This window comes from Haemaphysalis longicornis, unplaced genomic scaffold, assembly GCF_048455015.1.
Source record: "Haemaphysalis longicornis isolate Haplotype H1 unplaced genomic scaffold, Haemaphysalis longicornis Haplotype H1 scaffold_5, whole genome shotgun sequence".
Taxonomy (NCBI): Eukaryota; Metazoa; Arthropoda; class Arachnida; order Ixodida; family Ixodidae; genus Haemaphysalis; species Haemaphysalis longicornis.
Genome location: NW_027526385.1, coordinates 159,112,985 through 159,128,766, shown reverse-complemented (window position 1 = coordinate 159,128,766; position 15,782 = coordinate 159,112,985). Strand labels below are relative to the sequence as shown.

Sequence of the window (15,782 nt, the reverse complement as noted above, 5' to 3'; positions counted from 1 at the left end):
TGAAACGAGGTGCTAAATGCCGAAACAAACAAGTGCAGTAGCTGGTTGAGGCATGCCCATTCAATAATGATTGCACCAAAAGTTACTCACGCGAAATTTACGGATTGTTTTGGATTGATTTAGTCAGATTTTGGGATAAGTTCGTATCCATGGCGAGGCTGCAGGCCTCTTTGAAGGCGACTTCGGTTTCCAGCGCCACTGTAAAGCGCACAGAAATTTTAAGGGCGCTTTTAACAACCAAAAAGGGGGGTGCCCATTAGAATTCCGCACATACGGTACACATCTGCTAACCCTGACAGATTTTATTTCGAACAGAATCGGTTCGAAACCGCTCCGCGCGTCACCATCTTTTAAATACTATTGGAGTCCTACCGTCACCGACATGAGTCACCCTGTTTACTCTTTCCCCCGGCATCTAGACGCAAGATAGTCTGCCGTTTTCACAAGTTATGCTATCGCTAGTATAACTTTTCTCTCTTCCCTCTGCTCCGTACTTCCCTATGTTCGCACCACCTAGTTATTCCCGCCATGTGCCCGATTTCATAACGTTATTTCTACACCAGTTTGGGGCACTATTCTTGCAGTCGTATATACAACAGACGTACACATACTGCGCATAACGTACCTGAAGGAGGGCGTTGGGGGTTCGTTTAAGGTCAGTACATCGTCTTGTTGAACTAGTTGGCGCTGCATTTAAAGAAAAGAAAAACTGCGCGCAAAAAGACAAGACAATAAGAAAGGGACAGGACGGGCGCCCGTCCTGTAGCTTCCTTTTTATGTTGTCTTTGACCGGCAGTTTTTCTTTTCTTTTAAGGTCACTCACCCTTCCTTTGCGCCTGAGAGAAGTTTTCCAAATTCGTCGAACACCGCGTTAATAAAGAAGTTGCCATCTGTTTTGTCAGAGAACCGTCCACGTATAATCCGTATGACAAAACCACGTCAAGGCTTGCGACATGCACCGTAAGAAAATAACCTCCTGTAATAGAAGGGCTAACTCTCTTAATAATCCGTTCATATTACTCTCCGATGAAATCAGTAGGCCATTTGCTAAGTAAATTAATAATTCGATAGCCCAGAGATTGTTTACGTCAACAAACAAAGCAGTCATCGCTGACTCAGAAAAATCCCAGGCCATCATTAACCTTGAACACGCAGCGTTCAAGTAAAACCTCCCCACATTGTTCAAAAATCCCTTCAAGTGACAGACAATGGCGAACAGCTCATCCCCATCATCATCCCTTTATTGTTATCGTCCAAAAACACACAAACACAACGATAAAACATTTGTCAAAGTTCGCGCTTCCCAGACACATCATGTAACACCAATTGCAGCCATCCTTGTAAGGGCAAAGAGCACACACCAGATGGTTTTGCCTCCTTTAGCTTCCAAGAACTGAAAGGTTTGCATAGTTATGTTGTTCAACATTTCACAGCTGTAAATCTGTGTCTGTGACAGTCTCCCGCAGGGTCATGTTGTAAGAGTTCAAACCCGGCACAGTCTTGTGAAGTGATGAAACAGCGGTCAAAGAACTATCCGCACTCTCTCACATGTTGGGCTTGATATTCAGCCACTAACTCTACGACCGCATTTAACCATTAGTAGCTCGGAACAGTAGGATACCTTTCTGCTTATCTGTGACCCCAAAAAACACAGCTGAAGGTCGTCCAACTGCCAGAAGATGTTGCTTGCGCCCAAGGGCTGCAGGCCACCATCTGAGGGGAAGAAACCCAGAACTTCCACACCTCCTTTCCCCTAGGTTGGGGCAAAATAAAGCTATCATCATCAGCAGCGCAAGAGGCAGGACGTGGACGCGGGCGACACACAACCAGTCTTTCTGCACCATTTCCTCAAGTTATAAGACGTAACACCCAACCCACTGGCTGCCCGTCTTGAACAGACGTCCACCCTCGTGATGATTTCGAAAGGCATTGGTGGCCCCTTGATGTGGGTTGACGGCCCCTTGGTGGCCTGCTGCCCCCAAGGGGCCGTCAACCCACGTCAAAGAGAAGACGTCCAGTAGGGAGCGGGCCTTCAGATCCTTGTCCGCCACCACCATCACGACCGCGATTCTCCTCGAGTTTTCTCTCTCTCTCTCTCTCTTCATCCGCGTACGATGCCTCTAATGGGGGGAATCTGGCAAGAACCCGGCGTCTTGAGTGCGGTGTTGTTCAAAGTTAGAAAATCCAACAACCAGCCCACTTGCGGCCTGTCTTGAGCAGAAGTCCACGTTACCACTCTCCGGCGACGCCCATCGCACCAGGCAGCAGGAAAGGCGGGGCCTGGGTGAAGCTATGTTTACAGGTTAGAAGATGCACCAGTCAGACCACTTGCCGCCTATTGTTGAGCAGACGTCCACGCTTGGAACGTCTTCACCTTCGGGCGGTGCCCCTCGCAACGGTCACTAGGGACTCCAGGGTTTGAGGGCGCCGTTTCCAAAAGTTAGAAGACGCCCCAGTCAGCCAGCCCCCTCGCTCCCTGTCATGAGCGAAGTCCGCACCTTCACCCTCGGGCGATGCCCCTAGCTCCGGGCAGCAGAGAAGCCGACGCCTGAGTGAAGCTGTTCAAGATGGCGTCCATCACGGGTGGCGGGGCCAGGAAGAGCAGGCTCCACTGCAGGCCCCTGAGCACGCCGTCCGGCCGGTACGTGATGCGGGGCCTCCGCGCCAGCACGGCGGCCTCCAGGGCGTCCAGCACCTCGTGCAGCTGCGTCCGGGACTCGGCCAGGCCGCGACGCAGCTGCTGCCGGCTGCCCTCGAAGTACGCCTGGCCGTAGTCGCGGCGCACCTGCTCGCTCGACTCGGCCCACTGCTTGTCCATGCCGGGAACCAGCAGGTCTTCGGCAGTCAGGTTCGTGCTGCGCGCCCCACCCGACCCCACGCATCAGGGTTAAGGAAGGCGAGAAGACCGGGGCGGTGGCCGCCCCGCGCACGTCTCAAAATCAGTAAGCGGTAGAAGCGCAAAGGCCCGCGGGTACGTCGTCTGCTGCCCCCACTTCCGTTTCGAGGGCTCTCCTGTCCTCCCGCCCAGCGGCGGCTTTCACGTGCGTGTGCACGGGTTCTTTTCTGTTTTACTTAAAGAAAATGCTCGTGCATGCTCGTGCATCGCGCCTTCAACGAAAAACAACGATGGATGCTATGGTATACCAGGGGCTTCTGTGAAAGGTAAGAAGTTCGTGGCAAATAACCTGCAATCTAGCTTAGACAGCATTTCATTGTGGCTTATCAAATGACCCATGCCATTAAACCTAACAAAAGGCAAATGACTCTCGTTTTCTCGGAAACATGTCATGCCGCAGTGCACCTATCACGTCAACATTGTACAGTTCCGCTAAATCGGGTGGCTGAGGCCTCTGTCAGGCCACGTTCGCCTTTAGTCTCAGCCTCCCCTTGGTTTTTGCCAAGAAATAAAAAAATCAAATCAAATCAAATCAAATACCTCGGGGTGCACATGACCTCACCGCTTTCTTGAACACCATGTGCTCGGAAGCCTCTCGTACTCTCGGATATCTTCACCGTAATCTAAAACTTACTTCTCGAGACATTAAAAGACCAGCCTATCTAACATTCGTAAGGCCGAAACTGGAATGTGCATCAGCCACCCGGAATCCATCACAAGCATACCTAACTGCAGAAATTGAAGGCACTCAAAACCGCACTGCACGCTTTATCACCTCGCTGTATTCAAATCATGTTAGCGTCACTGCCCTTTCAGTTTCACTCCCTTTCAGTCAGTTTTTCTTCGTAGCTGGGACGATTTCCAATAGCAACGCAAATTGCAGCGGCGACATACGAAAATCACACAACCAACGCGGCTACACTTCTGCACTTCTTCATCCTTAGAGTTAGTAACAGGCAATAAATACGCTAACTGCCTGGTAACTTAGACGCATGCTGGCCGGCGCGTGGCCGTTTTAGCATTATTTCTGGGCGTCACCTGCTTTATTCCTCAGTCGTAACTTCGGAGAAGAAGACTCAAGTATGAAACAACGGCACACTTACGCATACATGTTGGGCTCGACGGAGACGACGCGCACGCCGAACTTCTTCATCTCTCGCCGCAGGCCGTCGGCGAAGAATCGCGCCGCGACCTTGGACATGCAGTAGCCCACCGACAGCGGGATTGAGAACTGGCCTGCATGGGGGAAGAAGCCTGCAATCAGTGCAAGGCTACGACAGCAGGCGATACAATAGGAAACACGTAGAGTCTATTCATTTCATTTATTTACACAACACTGCAGGCCAGAAATAGGCCCAAGCAGGAGTGGGAAGATGATTACGTAGTATATCAGTCAAATGTAATTATGCACTCTTTATCGTAGAAACAACCACAAAAAAGTGACAATTACAAAAACTACTGCACGTAAAAAGCTCATCAATTGATGCGTGCCGATTTGGCGATGTAAATACAGTGTCCCAGAGACTGATCCTGTCTAATATTGTTCGCGGTAAAAATGAATTAGGTGTTCGTGCGCGCTAACCAGGTAGTAAATTTTAAAAGGGCGGTATTGCCAGGTAGGGGCAGGAAAAATGGGTAAGATATATTGATAAGTCAAGACGCAGTTTGCGGTTCCAAAGATCGACAAGAAATGTTAATCTTCTGCTGCTTCTTCAAGATTCCATGGTTGGAATTTTGTTATTCTGCATGCGTGTGGTAGGGGAATCGTGTCTTTGATGAGGAAATCCCGTGGGTTAGCTTCCACTTGATTTACGAATCACTGCAGTCAGCAGTTATTCTTCGGCGAACGACGATGAACGACGATGCCAAACGCTCTCTCGGAACGCATGACGTTTTGCGGAGTTCCACGGTCCAGATTACATTTCAGAGCCAGATGATATAATAACACGTCGCTGTTACCCGGCGAAATGAATTGGTCACTCAAGTGCATTGCGGTGAAGTTGAACCTGGGAATTGCCCTGGAGTGTAGGCATGCCGATGGACGCCTGGATAAATGGCGAGTTATCTTGGAAGAACTTCCCGGCGTAGAGGCACCGGCGTACAGACTCCTATTCGCACCAGCGTTGATTCACTGTCTCGCTTTACGATTGCCTTTGCCTCTGTGAACAAACACCACAAGCGGGAGTGTTGAGCCTAAGACAGCTGAGAGATATTTTTGTCACATCCACCGAATGGCGAACATTTTTAGGGCTAAGACCAAAATAAAGCGCAGGCGACGGAAATTCCGCGCATCAAAGCTCCTTAAACCTGCTTTATCTTAAGTCCGGTTGTTTCCACTGCAGGACGAAGGCCTCTCCCAAAGATCTCCAGTCCCGCCGATGGAGTGCGTGGAGGCCAATAGTGTGATTGTATAATCATTGGGAGGATTTTAGCAAATGTACTCAACCAGGGGTGCCAAATCCTTGTCTGGTGATGAAATGGTGTTTGTGTCCCAGAGAGCCTCACCTAGCATGGTTGAACCTATCTAGTACAGCATCCCGTGGTGTCTGGCGGCGTGCTATACCGGACCAGGCAGCATTTAGGGACTGGTACAATGCTCTAGAGGCGTAGCACGCACTTCTTAGAGGCGTAGTGCATCAGCATAGCGCCCTCTGCAGTTGCATTTACAAGATCGCCTTAAAACTAACATTGCACAAAGATTATGATCCCCCTTGTACTGCCTGCATCCGTCGGTCACTGCGTAACCCTTTACGACCATCGCGACAGTAAGCCCATACCGCTTGAACCTTTGTGTAGTGCTGTCTACTGTAAATACACTGCCGCATGATACGTGGCTGGGAGACCCTGCTGATATCCTCAAGTGATGATGCCATTAGGCACTGTCATGGTCAAATGAAATGAGGACATGAAAATATGAACCGAAACACGAAAAATCAAAAAACATGGATAGTGGAGATAAAATAATGGAGATAAAATAATGGCTCGTTAGTGGTACATATTGAAAGACTCATTTTCAATCTTTATCACTGTAATTAAGCCACACAACAATTAAACTTCCACGGAAACAAATCGCGCTATTTGTGTATTCCAACTCGTATTTTTGTGCTCGCGTTTCATTTGTTCATGACTGTACATGAAAATCTGCAGACACGTAGGGAGTTCTTATTAGTTGTGAATGCGAAAACAAGAAAGTTTAATTGAACGCTGCTTAGTGCTCCTTCGAGCTTTCCTGCGGGCTATGTTCTCGAATACTGCGAGTAAATTGGTGCGAGGTATTTTAATAGAGAGCATTACTACGTTGCCATGTTGGCAGTACACCTGTATTCTTTTCGGGATATTGCTAAGAATTACACTGCCGCGCCGGGTGGCCTGGCTCGCTGGTGCGTGTTACAAAAGTGGGTGAGGCCGTCACGGCTCGTGTTTGATGCACGCTGCACTTTCCATATGACTCTGCGCATGCCCATGCGCTGGCTTTAGGATGGTCTTTTTCTGGTGTTTATTAATGCGACCCACGACCCAGTTAAGCGGTCACGTGGCTTTCGGAACCGGCTTCCAACGCTCACGTTGGCCTTATCGCTGAATCGGTCATTTAGTATTTCCTAGTTATATAACATGTAAAGCATTCAAACAAACGCAGCAGCTTCGAACGAGTTGTTAGGTGTTTGTCTCGCGTGCCAAAGAACTCGACTGCGGAGCACATTACAGCGCGAGGCCTGGCGACGACTAAGTGAGAGCGCAGACTAATCGCTCTTTTGAAAGAACAGACGGATAATACAAAGATGGCCGCACCATGGCATAAATTTTCTGCCAAACAATACGTTGTTCTCTCAGCCTCCACCAACCTTCATTCAGTAACCTGTTGCACAGCAGGGGGCCATCTTGCCCGACAAGATATTCTTCATGATTGTAAAAGTGCTATTCAAAACACAAACACATCAAGAAACACCAGACGAGCACTACTAGCAACTGAATTTTTTTTTTCGGAAAACGAAAATATACATATATACAAGGAGGGAGAATCCGCGTCGTCACTAAAAACATTGATAGCATCGATACATTTGAAACACCACTACATTCGAACGAATATATATGCTCCTTGTACATGTATGCTCGTTTTTCGAAACAAAATTCAGTTGCTAGTACCGCTTCGTCTTGTGTTTCTTGCTTCGTCTGCGCTTTTGAATACCTGATTGATTTGATTTGACTGATTGATTTTAGGGTTTAACGTGCCGACGCAACGCAGGCGATGAGGCGCGCCGTAGTGGATTAATTTCGACCACCTGGAGATCTTTAACGTGAGCCGAAATCTCGTACACACGGGCGTTTTTGCTTTTCGTCTACTCAGAAAAGCAGCTGCCACGGCAAGGAATCGAAACCGCGTCCCCGTGCCCAGCAGCACAACGCCTTAGCCACTGAGGCACCGCGGCGGGTGTTTTTGAACAGCGCTTTTCCAATGACTAACTTATACCAGCACGCCCAACTGGCAGTTGTTCTAAGACATTCTTCTTAACCCGCAGACTCTGCGGAGACGGTGCAGAAGAGAGGGAGGGGTGTACGCACTCCAGAGGCTGGTGAGGATGACCACCCGTCCCTTGGCCCTGCGGACGAGCGGCAGGAAGGCGCGCGACGTGCGCGCCACCCCGAGGGCGTTCACGTCGATCATGCGGCGCGTGGGTTCGAGCGAGCCCCACTCGAGCTCCGAGGCCGATATGACTCCCGCGTTGGCCACCACGGCCCACAGCGCGGGGGGCTCGTCGCTGTGCTTCGTCTGCACAGGCTGCTCAGGTTGCTGGTCCTCGTCACTGTCACCTGCGCAGTGAATCAATCCATGAGCGCGTAATAGACGACACAAGCGCTGACGAACAACTGAGCGATTTAATTAGCAAGAAAATATATACATGAAAAACTAGGGAAAGAGAAGGAAAAATACGACATAACATTTTGACAGAAAAAGGTGATAGCTACTGATTAGTAAGTATGACAACGACAATCTTTCGCCGCGTGACGATTTGAAGACAACTAGTCACGTAGGTACGCGATTTCCTTATCCAACAGTGCCACGGATGGTTCGCTGATACAATCGATCCCTTTCCTCTTGATTTGGAAGGCCTCGAAGATCTCCCTCTCCCTCCGCCCGCGGTAAGAGGTGAGTGTGGCGCATTCAGTGAACTGAGGGGTGCAGCCGCACGAGGCGCAGTGTGCTGACAGCGTGCCACCGGTAGAAGACCTGACTTTGTTGGCATGCTCCCTCAAACGTTCATTCAGGCAGCGGCCTGTTTGTCCTATATAGGAGCGTTTGCACGACAGCGGAATCTCGTACACGACGTTACTCACACAATCAACGTAACGTGTCTCGTGTTTTTTGACGCACGCTGGTGATTTGCTGCTTTCTGCGTTAACGCGCTTACACAAACGATATGATGTACCAACAAGCCCTTCAGTTCACCCTTTTGCAATCCATGAGAACGGCCCTTCTTTTCGTCTGTTCGCCATAATCCAAATAACTCAGCCCATTTTTCACATTTTTTAAAAGTGTTTTGACATAAGGTTTACACCAGATACCCGAGTTACAAATTCACCATCCATCACAATCGCCTATTTGCGTCCCATAGACTTCCATGACCGTCTTCCAGGACCGTCTTCCAGGACGCACTTCCAGGACCGTCCCATGGACTTCCAACCACTCCATTGTCGTGCCTTCCAGAGTCCCGTTCTGGTACCCGAATTTTCTGACGTAAACATCGAACCCTTCGTGTCCCCAAGCTGGTAGCAATGCCGTTACATCGATGGTCGACCTGTTGGCCGCCATCCGGAATACAATGCGTGCCCGACACCACTTTCGTTTAATTTTATGCAGGATGCGGATCGGTCGAGTTTGCTTCACAATACACGAAGCTGGTTCCTCATCCCTCTCATCCTCATTCGCAGGGTTTTTGAGGATAACCTAAATTTTCTTTCAAGGTTCGCAATAAAAACGCTAAGCCTTTTTTCTGCATATGTAATCACACGAAATACAGTGGGCGCATAGCACTTGTTGTGATAGCTGTAGCCTACTGCCTCAAGAGTGTTTGGCCACTCTTGAAAACACGTATACTCCCCATCCCGTACTAAGCCTGCACCTGATTTTTATCTTGTGGTTTGGATTTACCATGAACTGGCAACTTTCCGAAAGCAGTTATAGCAATGTACCGGCTTTCGTATTTCATTAATGCGGTGAACTGGGCTTTCTCTGCAGCCCGAGGGCAACTGCTGCTACTTTCTGGCAACATCGTTTGTCCTCTGGTTTTATGGTTTCCATTTTAACGTTAAGCTTCCGAACGAACAGGTATTAAACGGATGTTTCACAAGCCCCACGCGTTCGATGTGCTTTGATATGGCGACGCTGTCCCCGTTGATCTCCGGCGGCTGGGGCCTCCGATATGCGAGGGGAGATTCTCATCAACCGCTTACGGCACCCGTGGGTCGTTTCGGCGTCAGCCTCATTTCTGGCTACGAATTCAGCAATAACGGCATCTAGAGCCACGTTTAGATTCGTAGTATGGCTTCTCCGTTTCATAATAAAAACGCGTGCTGTTACGATAACGCGTGCTACACCCGCGTACAGTCCTGAAGAGCATTAAAAGCAAAAAAAAAAAAAAACGGGTGGCAATCTATTCACAGAGCGGCAGCTTACGATAACCACAGCCGTATACTCGACAGCTGGTAATCGGCGTTCACGACGATGACCTTTTCACTCGGTTTCTTAAGCGCACTTGTTGGCTAGACCAGTAACTGCCCTAATCTGCCGCTACGTGCATAGGCGAGGGGGAGGAAGGAACGTTGACTGAATTGTAGCCCTTGGGTCGCAGGCATCGTTAGTCCAGAAAGCCTGGGTCCTTTGCAGCACGGCGGGCGCTGTCCACCTGCCGTTTCTGGTTTTCAGGGCGTGATCCAGTCAGCTGGTCCTCACACATCTTTCTGTGTTCTTGTTAACCCCCTGACGACTGTCCTGCGGTTACAACCGGCATCATGACCGAAGCGTAACCCACCTTTGGCGCCCTTGGAGAGCAGCTCTGTGACCCGCTGCACGGCGTCGTTGACCTGGCTGTCGCTGGTCACGTCCATGGGTGCAAGCACGTGCATTGTGTTGTCTCCGGCGGCCGCCAGGGCCCGCAGCCTCTGTGCGCCCGCGCTCTCGGGAAGCAGGCAGCCGGCGAAAACGCGCAAGCCCCTCGCGTGAAGCCGAACGGCCAGCTCCAGGCCGAAGCCGCTGTCGCATCCTGCGGACACAGAGGGGACATCACAATAAGACTTGGTTGCTGGCTAGCCGGTTCATCCTCAGCAGCAGCAGCAGCAGCAGTAGCAACAGCCTGGTCGTGTCCACTGCAGGACGAAGGCCTCTCCCAAAGATATGCAGCCACGTCAATCGAGTGCTCACCGAGTCTACTCTTTCCCCAAAATTTTCCTAGCTCATTCCTCCATCAAGTCCTTGGCCAAGCCCTATTGAGTTTACGGTCTACTGGCAGCCACTCCGCTATACGGACGGTCCACCTGTAGTTCCTCCCACGCATGACGCGGCCCAGTTCGTAACCTCTACAAAAACGCTGCGCGAACAAAGGACAGAGACAGGAGGGGACCAGGACGAGCTTTAGACTCGTTTGTTACCATATTGTCCCTGCCCTTTTGTTTACACAGCACCGTTTTTCAAAGGAACATCCCAATGTAGCGGCCATGGAGGCAGGATGCGAGGCAGCATGCTTTACTAGGGGTATAACTCGCATCGGGATAAAGTTCTAGCTCAAATTAGAAGAAGCACGCGGAAGTTATTGTGTAGGAGGCTGTAGGCCTTCGTTCGGGACCAGGTCAGAGGAAAAAACGAAGCTTATGTTGCCCGAACGACCATTCGACGTTTCAGCCATACTTGCAGCCCGTCGTTTAGATTTGTGTCGGGGAACACGCAGTGGAAGGCCCGCTAAACTCACAATCGCATAGTTCGCCCCACACTCAAGAGCGGAAGGGCACGATCTGACTAGTACAAGGTGGTCTTGCTCTGAAGATGAATGAAGGTGTGGCGTTCGTTGAAGAAGACAGGGCACATCCAAATAAAGTGACATAATTTTGGAATGATGTCTGTGTCACCAACAGGCAGAAGGTCGGCAACAATCAGCCTGATATCGACGTACGAGGGCCCCACAGCGTGTTATTAACTACTTTCGGAAAACCCCGTTCATCTCCATAAAATGCTATAGTACAGTGACGGCATTTAAAATAAGCTTCACCTCTATACACAAGTGTGTTCCCAGGAAAGCATCTTTTGGGGGACAATACGAAGTGGTTTTAGTGAAATTATAGCGGCCCTGCGCACCTTTATTAAAAGCATTTTCTTACGAGGCGAATATGTGTGACAGATCAAGCGTTGCAGACGAGCTGGTGGGTATCTTTGTTGAGTTAACATAAAAATTCTTATGCATGTAAAAACAGAAAACTAAACAACCAAGCGAAACGATAAAGCCAAGCCTAATTTCGCAACAGTCGTGTGCCACACGTAACTAACAAAAACAAAAAACTCTCCTGAAACATTCCGTATGTACGGAATTATGGCAATACGAAATTCTTACCGTCGCTGACATACCGCAAGAATAAAAACAGAGATAATATTCGGAGCACATGATAATACGGCATGGTATTACATTACAAACTTTTGACACCGGTTGTATCTTTGTACGACTTCCAGAAACGCCAAACCATGGTCTGTATGAATACCGTATATACGGAGAATACGGAAAAGTCACGGAAAACCATAGGGAGTTTTCGCCGCAGAGAGTTTGGCCGCAGAGAGTTTTAGCAGTCCGTCTGTTCCGTCGTGTACGTAGGTACCGTGTTGACCGGGGCCCGTCTGGGCACTTGTGCATTCGTCGCGATAGGGGGATTAGTTCCGCGGGCCAGCTTTCGCCATGTCCGCGCATTCGTCACGGTGGGGTGCGGCTCCTCGACCTTCCGCGCGCGCAGGCGTAGTCGCGTCCCGGTCAACCCGGTAACTACGTACACGACGGAACAGACGGACTGCTAAAACTAAAACAGAAACCGGCTACACATCTGCTCATCGGATCGCCACTTTCCTGCACACTTCTTGGCCTACTATTGGGGGCGACGCACCTTAGGGGCTCGGGCTGTCGACGTCTCATGTTGTCGTCGTCGTTCGTCGTCGTATTCTCTTGTGGTCACGGTACTAAAACACCGGGAGACTCGTTTTCCAACGCCTCGCGCTAGAACGTTTCCTCTCCTTGTGCAACAACGCGTACTAAAAAAACCCACCGGAACACTCATTTTTCGTTCGCGCTTGCTTGATTGCTTCTGTTTCGCTACGCACTCGCTTTAACTTTAAAATTTGCAGCTCTCCGTTTCTAACTTCCCGTCTCCTCCGTTGTCGTAATTGGGATGTCGCGTATGTCAGCGTGCCCCGTGTGGCAAGAGATAGAGACTTATAACCTTGGAAGACACTTATACGCTACATGCTTCGCCCCTCCCCAGGCTTCACGTTAGTGCAAATGGCCCGGAATTTTTTTTTTTCGTCCTTGACACTTTGTTGCGCCGAGTTTTGAGAGACGTTAGGAACGAATGGAACTCGAGATCAAACAGCTCCACTGTTAAAAATCTGGAGGCGCATATGCTCACGCACAAATCGAATTTTGTTTAAACTATTTCACAATGCACCACCCGTTGCATGCTTATACGTAACCATCAACGCTTTCAAAAAATTGTTCGCCCCTTTTGGAAACGAAAAGGTAAAACATGCGAAGCTTGATGGTAAACACGCAATGCGCGACGACAACTGAGGCCTTCGTCGCATGTTGGCCTCAACTTCCGCCGGACGAACTTCGGGGTCCGCAGGACGCTCACGAGGACGCTCACGATTATGCTCAAGAGCACGTGCCCACGTAACAGCTGGCTCTTCGGCCGGGCGAGTCACCCCAAGCCTACCCATATACCTTCGTACGTGAATTCAAATAATAATCACCATCATCAGAGCACCTTAAAGGGGCCACGAAGACAAAATACAAGTTCGTTTTATTCGAAAGGTTTCGTGTTCCATAGTGCCCCCAGCGCTTGTCCGAAATCAAACGATGCTTTATTCACTGCGAAATTCATCAATTTAACCTAAAATTTCGATTCCAGCGGAAAAGCATGCATGTGTTTGAACGAAGTTTGCAATGACATCACAAGAACAGGTATTTCAGCTAAACTTGGTGTGGAGCGGAGACTTGTTTACCGTTAGTCAACTTAGATGGAGCCCCCACACCGCAGCAAGCCGTCTTCTGCCTTTGGTTTGTTTGTGGCCGTATTTAAACGTGGCTTCTGTTTGTTCATGGAGAAAATAATCGTTTCGTGAAACATGGTGCTCGCGCAACAAATATGGTCACGTAAGACACCGTCGCTAGCGTCAATCGGCCAGTGTCGTCTGAGACAACCCCAATGCCCCGCAGTGCTCTGCATCTAAACCAAGGACAGTGCGCGCAGTACCAACAGCAGTACGCACCGGTATTTCTATGTTTACGTGTGCTTCCGTAACTTCTACTGTTTGTCCCACCATTCTTACTCCTATAAAAAGAATGTGCCCTAAATTTAACCCAAAATAGCTCGTTCGGCAAGATTATAAGCTCTGCCTAATTTGCGTTTGCTTTTGCCGGCCTCCGCCAAACTCAGAGCTGGCTGGTATGACATCATAGGTTCTGTTCGGGAAATGAGTATTGCCATTCCCTTTTTTCCCAATTATTAAGCTTATCTGAGCGAACTTTACGCTAAAAGTGGTGTCAGTATGATCCTAACGAGGCAATCTTTTGAATGAACCAAACTTTCATTTTGTCTTCGTGGCCCCTTTGAGTTGGCCTTTACTGTATGTCATTTAGATCAAACATCGCACGTTCAAGTCAGTTCAGTTATTTTAGGCTCCCCTTTAAAAACCAGTCGCAAGTTTGCGCACCAACGTACGTTTTCTCTGTTCCCTTGTCGCAGAAACTCGTCAAGTATGCAGCGCTCACTGAACTTGAATTCATTCCCGCCTCGAACAAATAAGCAACCTCACTGTTGCAGCTGTGCCGAGTATACGTATGCAGTTGCCAGAGAGCCTGGATTACATTGCGGGGCAATGGAAACTTTATTTCCTTCCTCGACACGTTCGGGGAGGCAAATTGCTGCTACTTTTTCCTCGTCGGATCCACGTTCAAGGGCGTGCCAGTGAGGTGCGTCGTACGTCTATCGGGGCCAAGAGGGCCCGTTGCATTCTCCGGTTAATGGAGGAAACAAACTTTACGTTCGTGGCACGTGCTCAAAGGATCTCTCGCCACGATCCACAACACTGCCGCTGGAATCACCGGATACGGTCACGTCTCACTGCTTAGGTCCCTCTCGAGGTAGCAATGCTAATCAGGCTTGCGGCACCCGGTCACAAAGCGTCAGGTGGGAAACTTCAAAAAAAGTATGCAAACCCAGAACACGGAAACACGTGCAACAAATATTCGTATGTGCTCTGCCTTCATTCATCCCATTTAAGCCGTTTTTTTTTTCCTGCTTCAGAGTTTCCAAGTTGTTGCACTCCGATATAAACGGTATTCTAAGATTTTGTTCCTTAAAGAGGAGTACTTCGTTTTACCCTGTTTTACGCAAACTTTTTGGGGCCGACAGTGCCACACTTCAGCGAACACACAACTTGGGTGTTGAGTGTTCACTTACTCGCATTAACGTCATGACACCCAACGGGTCATCCGTGCTTCTGGCGGTGCCTAGCTTGAATATTAACATTACCCTATTTTACAGATGTGGAAGACGTTGATTTCATTCACACACAATTTAAGTAAAGTACAGGAACTGGTAACCTGGTGACGTCAGCTGTACGTTTACTCACAGCTGACGTCACCAAATTTTATGCGAAGGATTGTGGAGAGGCGCAGCAACACTTCCAAAAGCAAAACACTGTCCAGGAGAAAAAATTCCAGTAGGCCAAGCGGAAATATTAGAAATATTGATTTCATTGATTGTGATCCTGTGGGTCAAAGCAGCGACGCTACACAGGCGATAGGCGTGCCGTAGTGCAGGGCTCCGGATTAATTTCGGTTATCCGAGGATCTATAATACCCGCCTAAATCTCCAACACATGGGCGTTTTCCTTTTTCGGCTCATTCAGAAAAGTGGCCGCACGGCCGGAAATCGAAATCGGAAGTATTGGCCAAGCGGAAACGTTGGCTGCGCACTATGCTGACGTCACCACGGTGATACGAGACGATGCGTAAAACTTTCCTCTGGTGCCCTTGGAGCCGTTCAGTGCCAGACCCGAACGAAGGACGGCTGGGTATTAGCTTAAGGCCATGATGTCCTTTTCTCTGCCTATTCCTAACGCTTCGCTTTTCCTCATCGGTTTTGCCTTGAATGAGCTCCGACTGCCTCTGCACTTTGAGTAGCAGGAACAGCGCTGTAACAAGGCCGCTAGAGTCACGACTGTTCGTTGACTCGATAACGTCGACGATTCAGAACGAAATTTTTAAAACCGTCGTACGTCGTGGGAAATTTGAATGGGAGATTTCGTGGCGTGCCATGAGCGCAATGTGCAAGCGGCTATATTAGAAAGCATTTTCAGCCGATCCTCACAGCACCCTCTTCGACAGCGACGCATGATAGGATAAGCTGGAATTCGTCTATTTGAGAGGCCTCCGTCCTGCAGAAAGCATGAATGGCCTACTGCAGCTGCACTGCTAATGATGGTGATTGTGATTAGAAGAAAGACGAGGTTAAGCAAACTAGGACGACGATGACGATGTTGTTGCTGTTGTCGCTGTTGTCATTGTCGTTGTTCAAATGATCCCACGAGTGGCGATCGCCGGAACCACCCACGCAAACAGGGGAGAGTGAGCAA

General features: G+C 49.3%; 1 protein-coding gene across 1 annotated transcript in view; it reads right to left on the bottom strand.

The window, feature by feature from the left end:
• Nucleotides 1-1,223: 1,223 nt before the first annotated feature.
• The window catches only part of LOC144138797 (short-chain dehydrogenase/reductase family 9C member 7-like), a 40,015-nt gene continuing 25,456 nt past the window's right edge, over nucleotides 1,224-15,782 (bottom strand). Inside the window, exons 2-5 of the mRNA XM_077671267.1 lie at nucleotides 9,925-10,155; nucleotides 7,457-7,705; nucleotides 4,000-4,132; nucleotides 1,224-2,855 (exon numbers count right to left, since the gene is read on the bottom strand). Of these exons, the coding sequence (XP_077527393.1) occupies nucleotides 2,501-2,855; nucleotides 4,000-4,132; nucleotides 7,457-7,705; nucleotides 9,925-10,155 (968 nt within the window). The 3' untranslated portion in view covers nucleotides 1,224-2,500. The remainder of the gene's footprint in view (nucleotides 2,856-3,999; nucleotides 4,133-7,456; nucleotides 7,706-9,924; nucleotides 10,156-15,782) is intronic.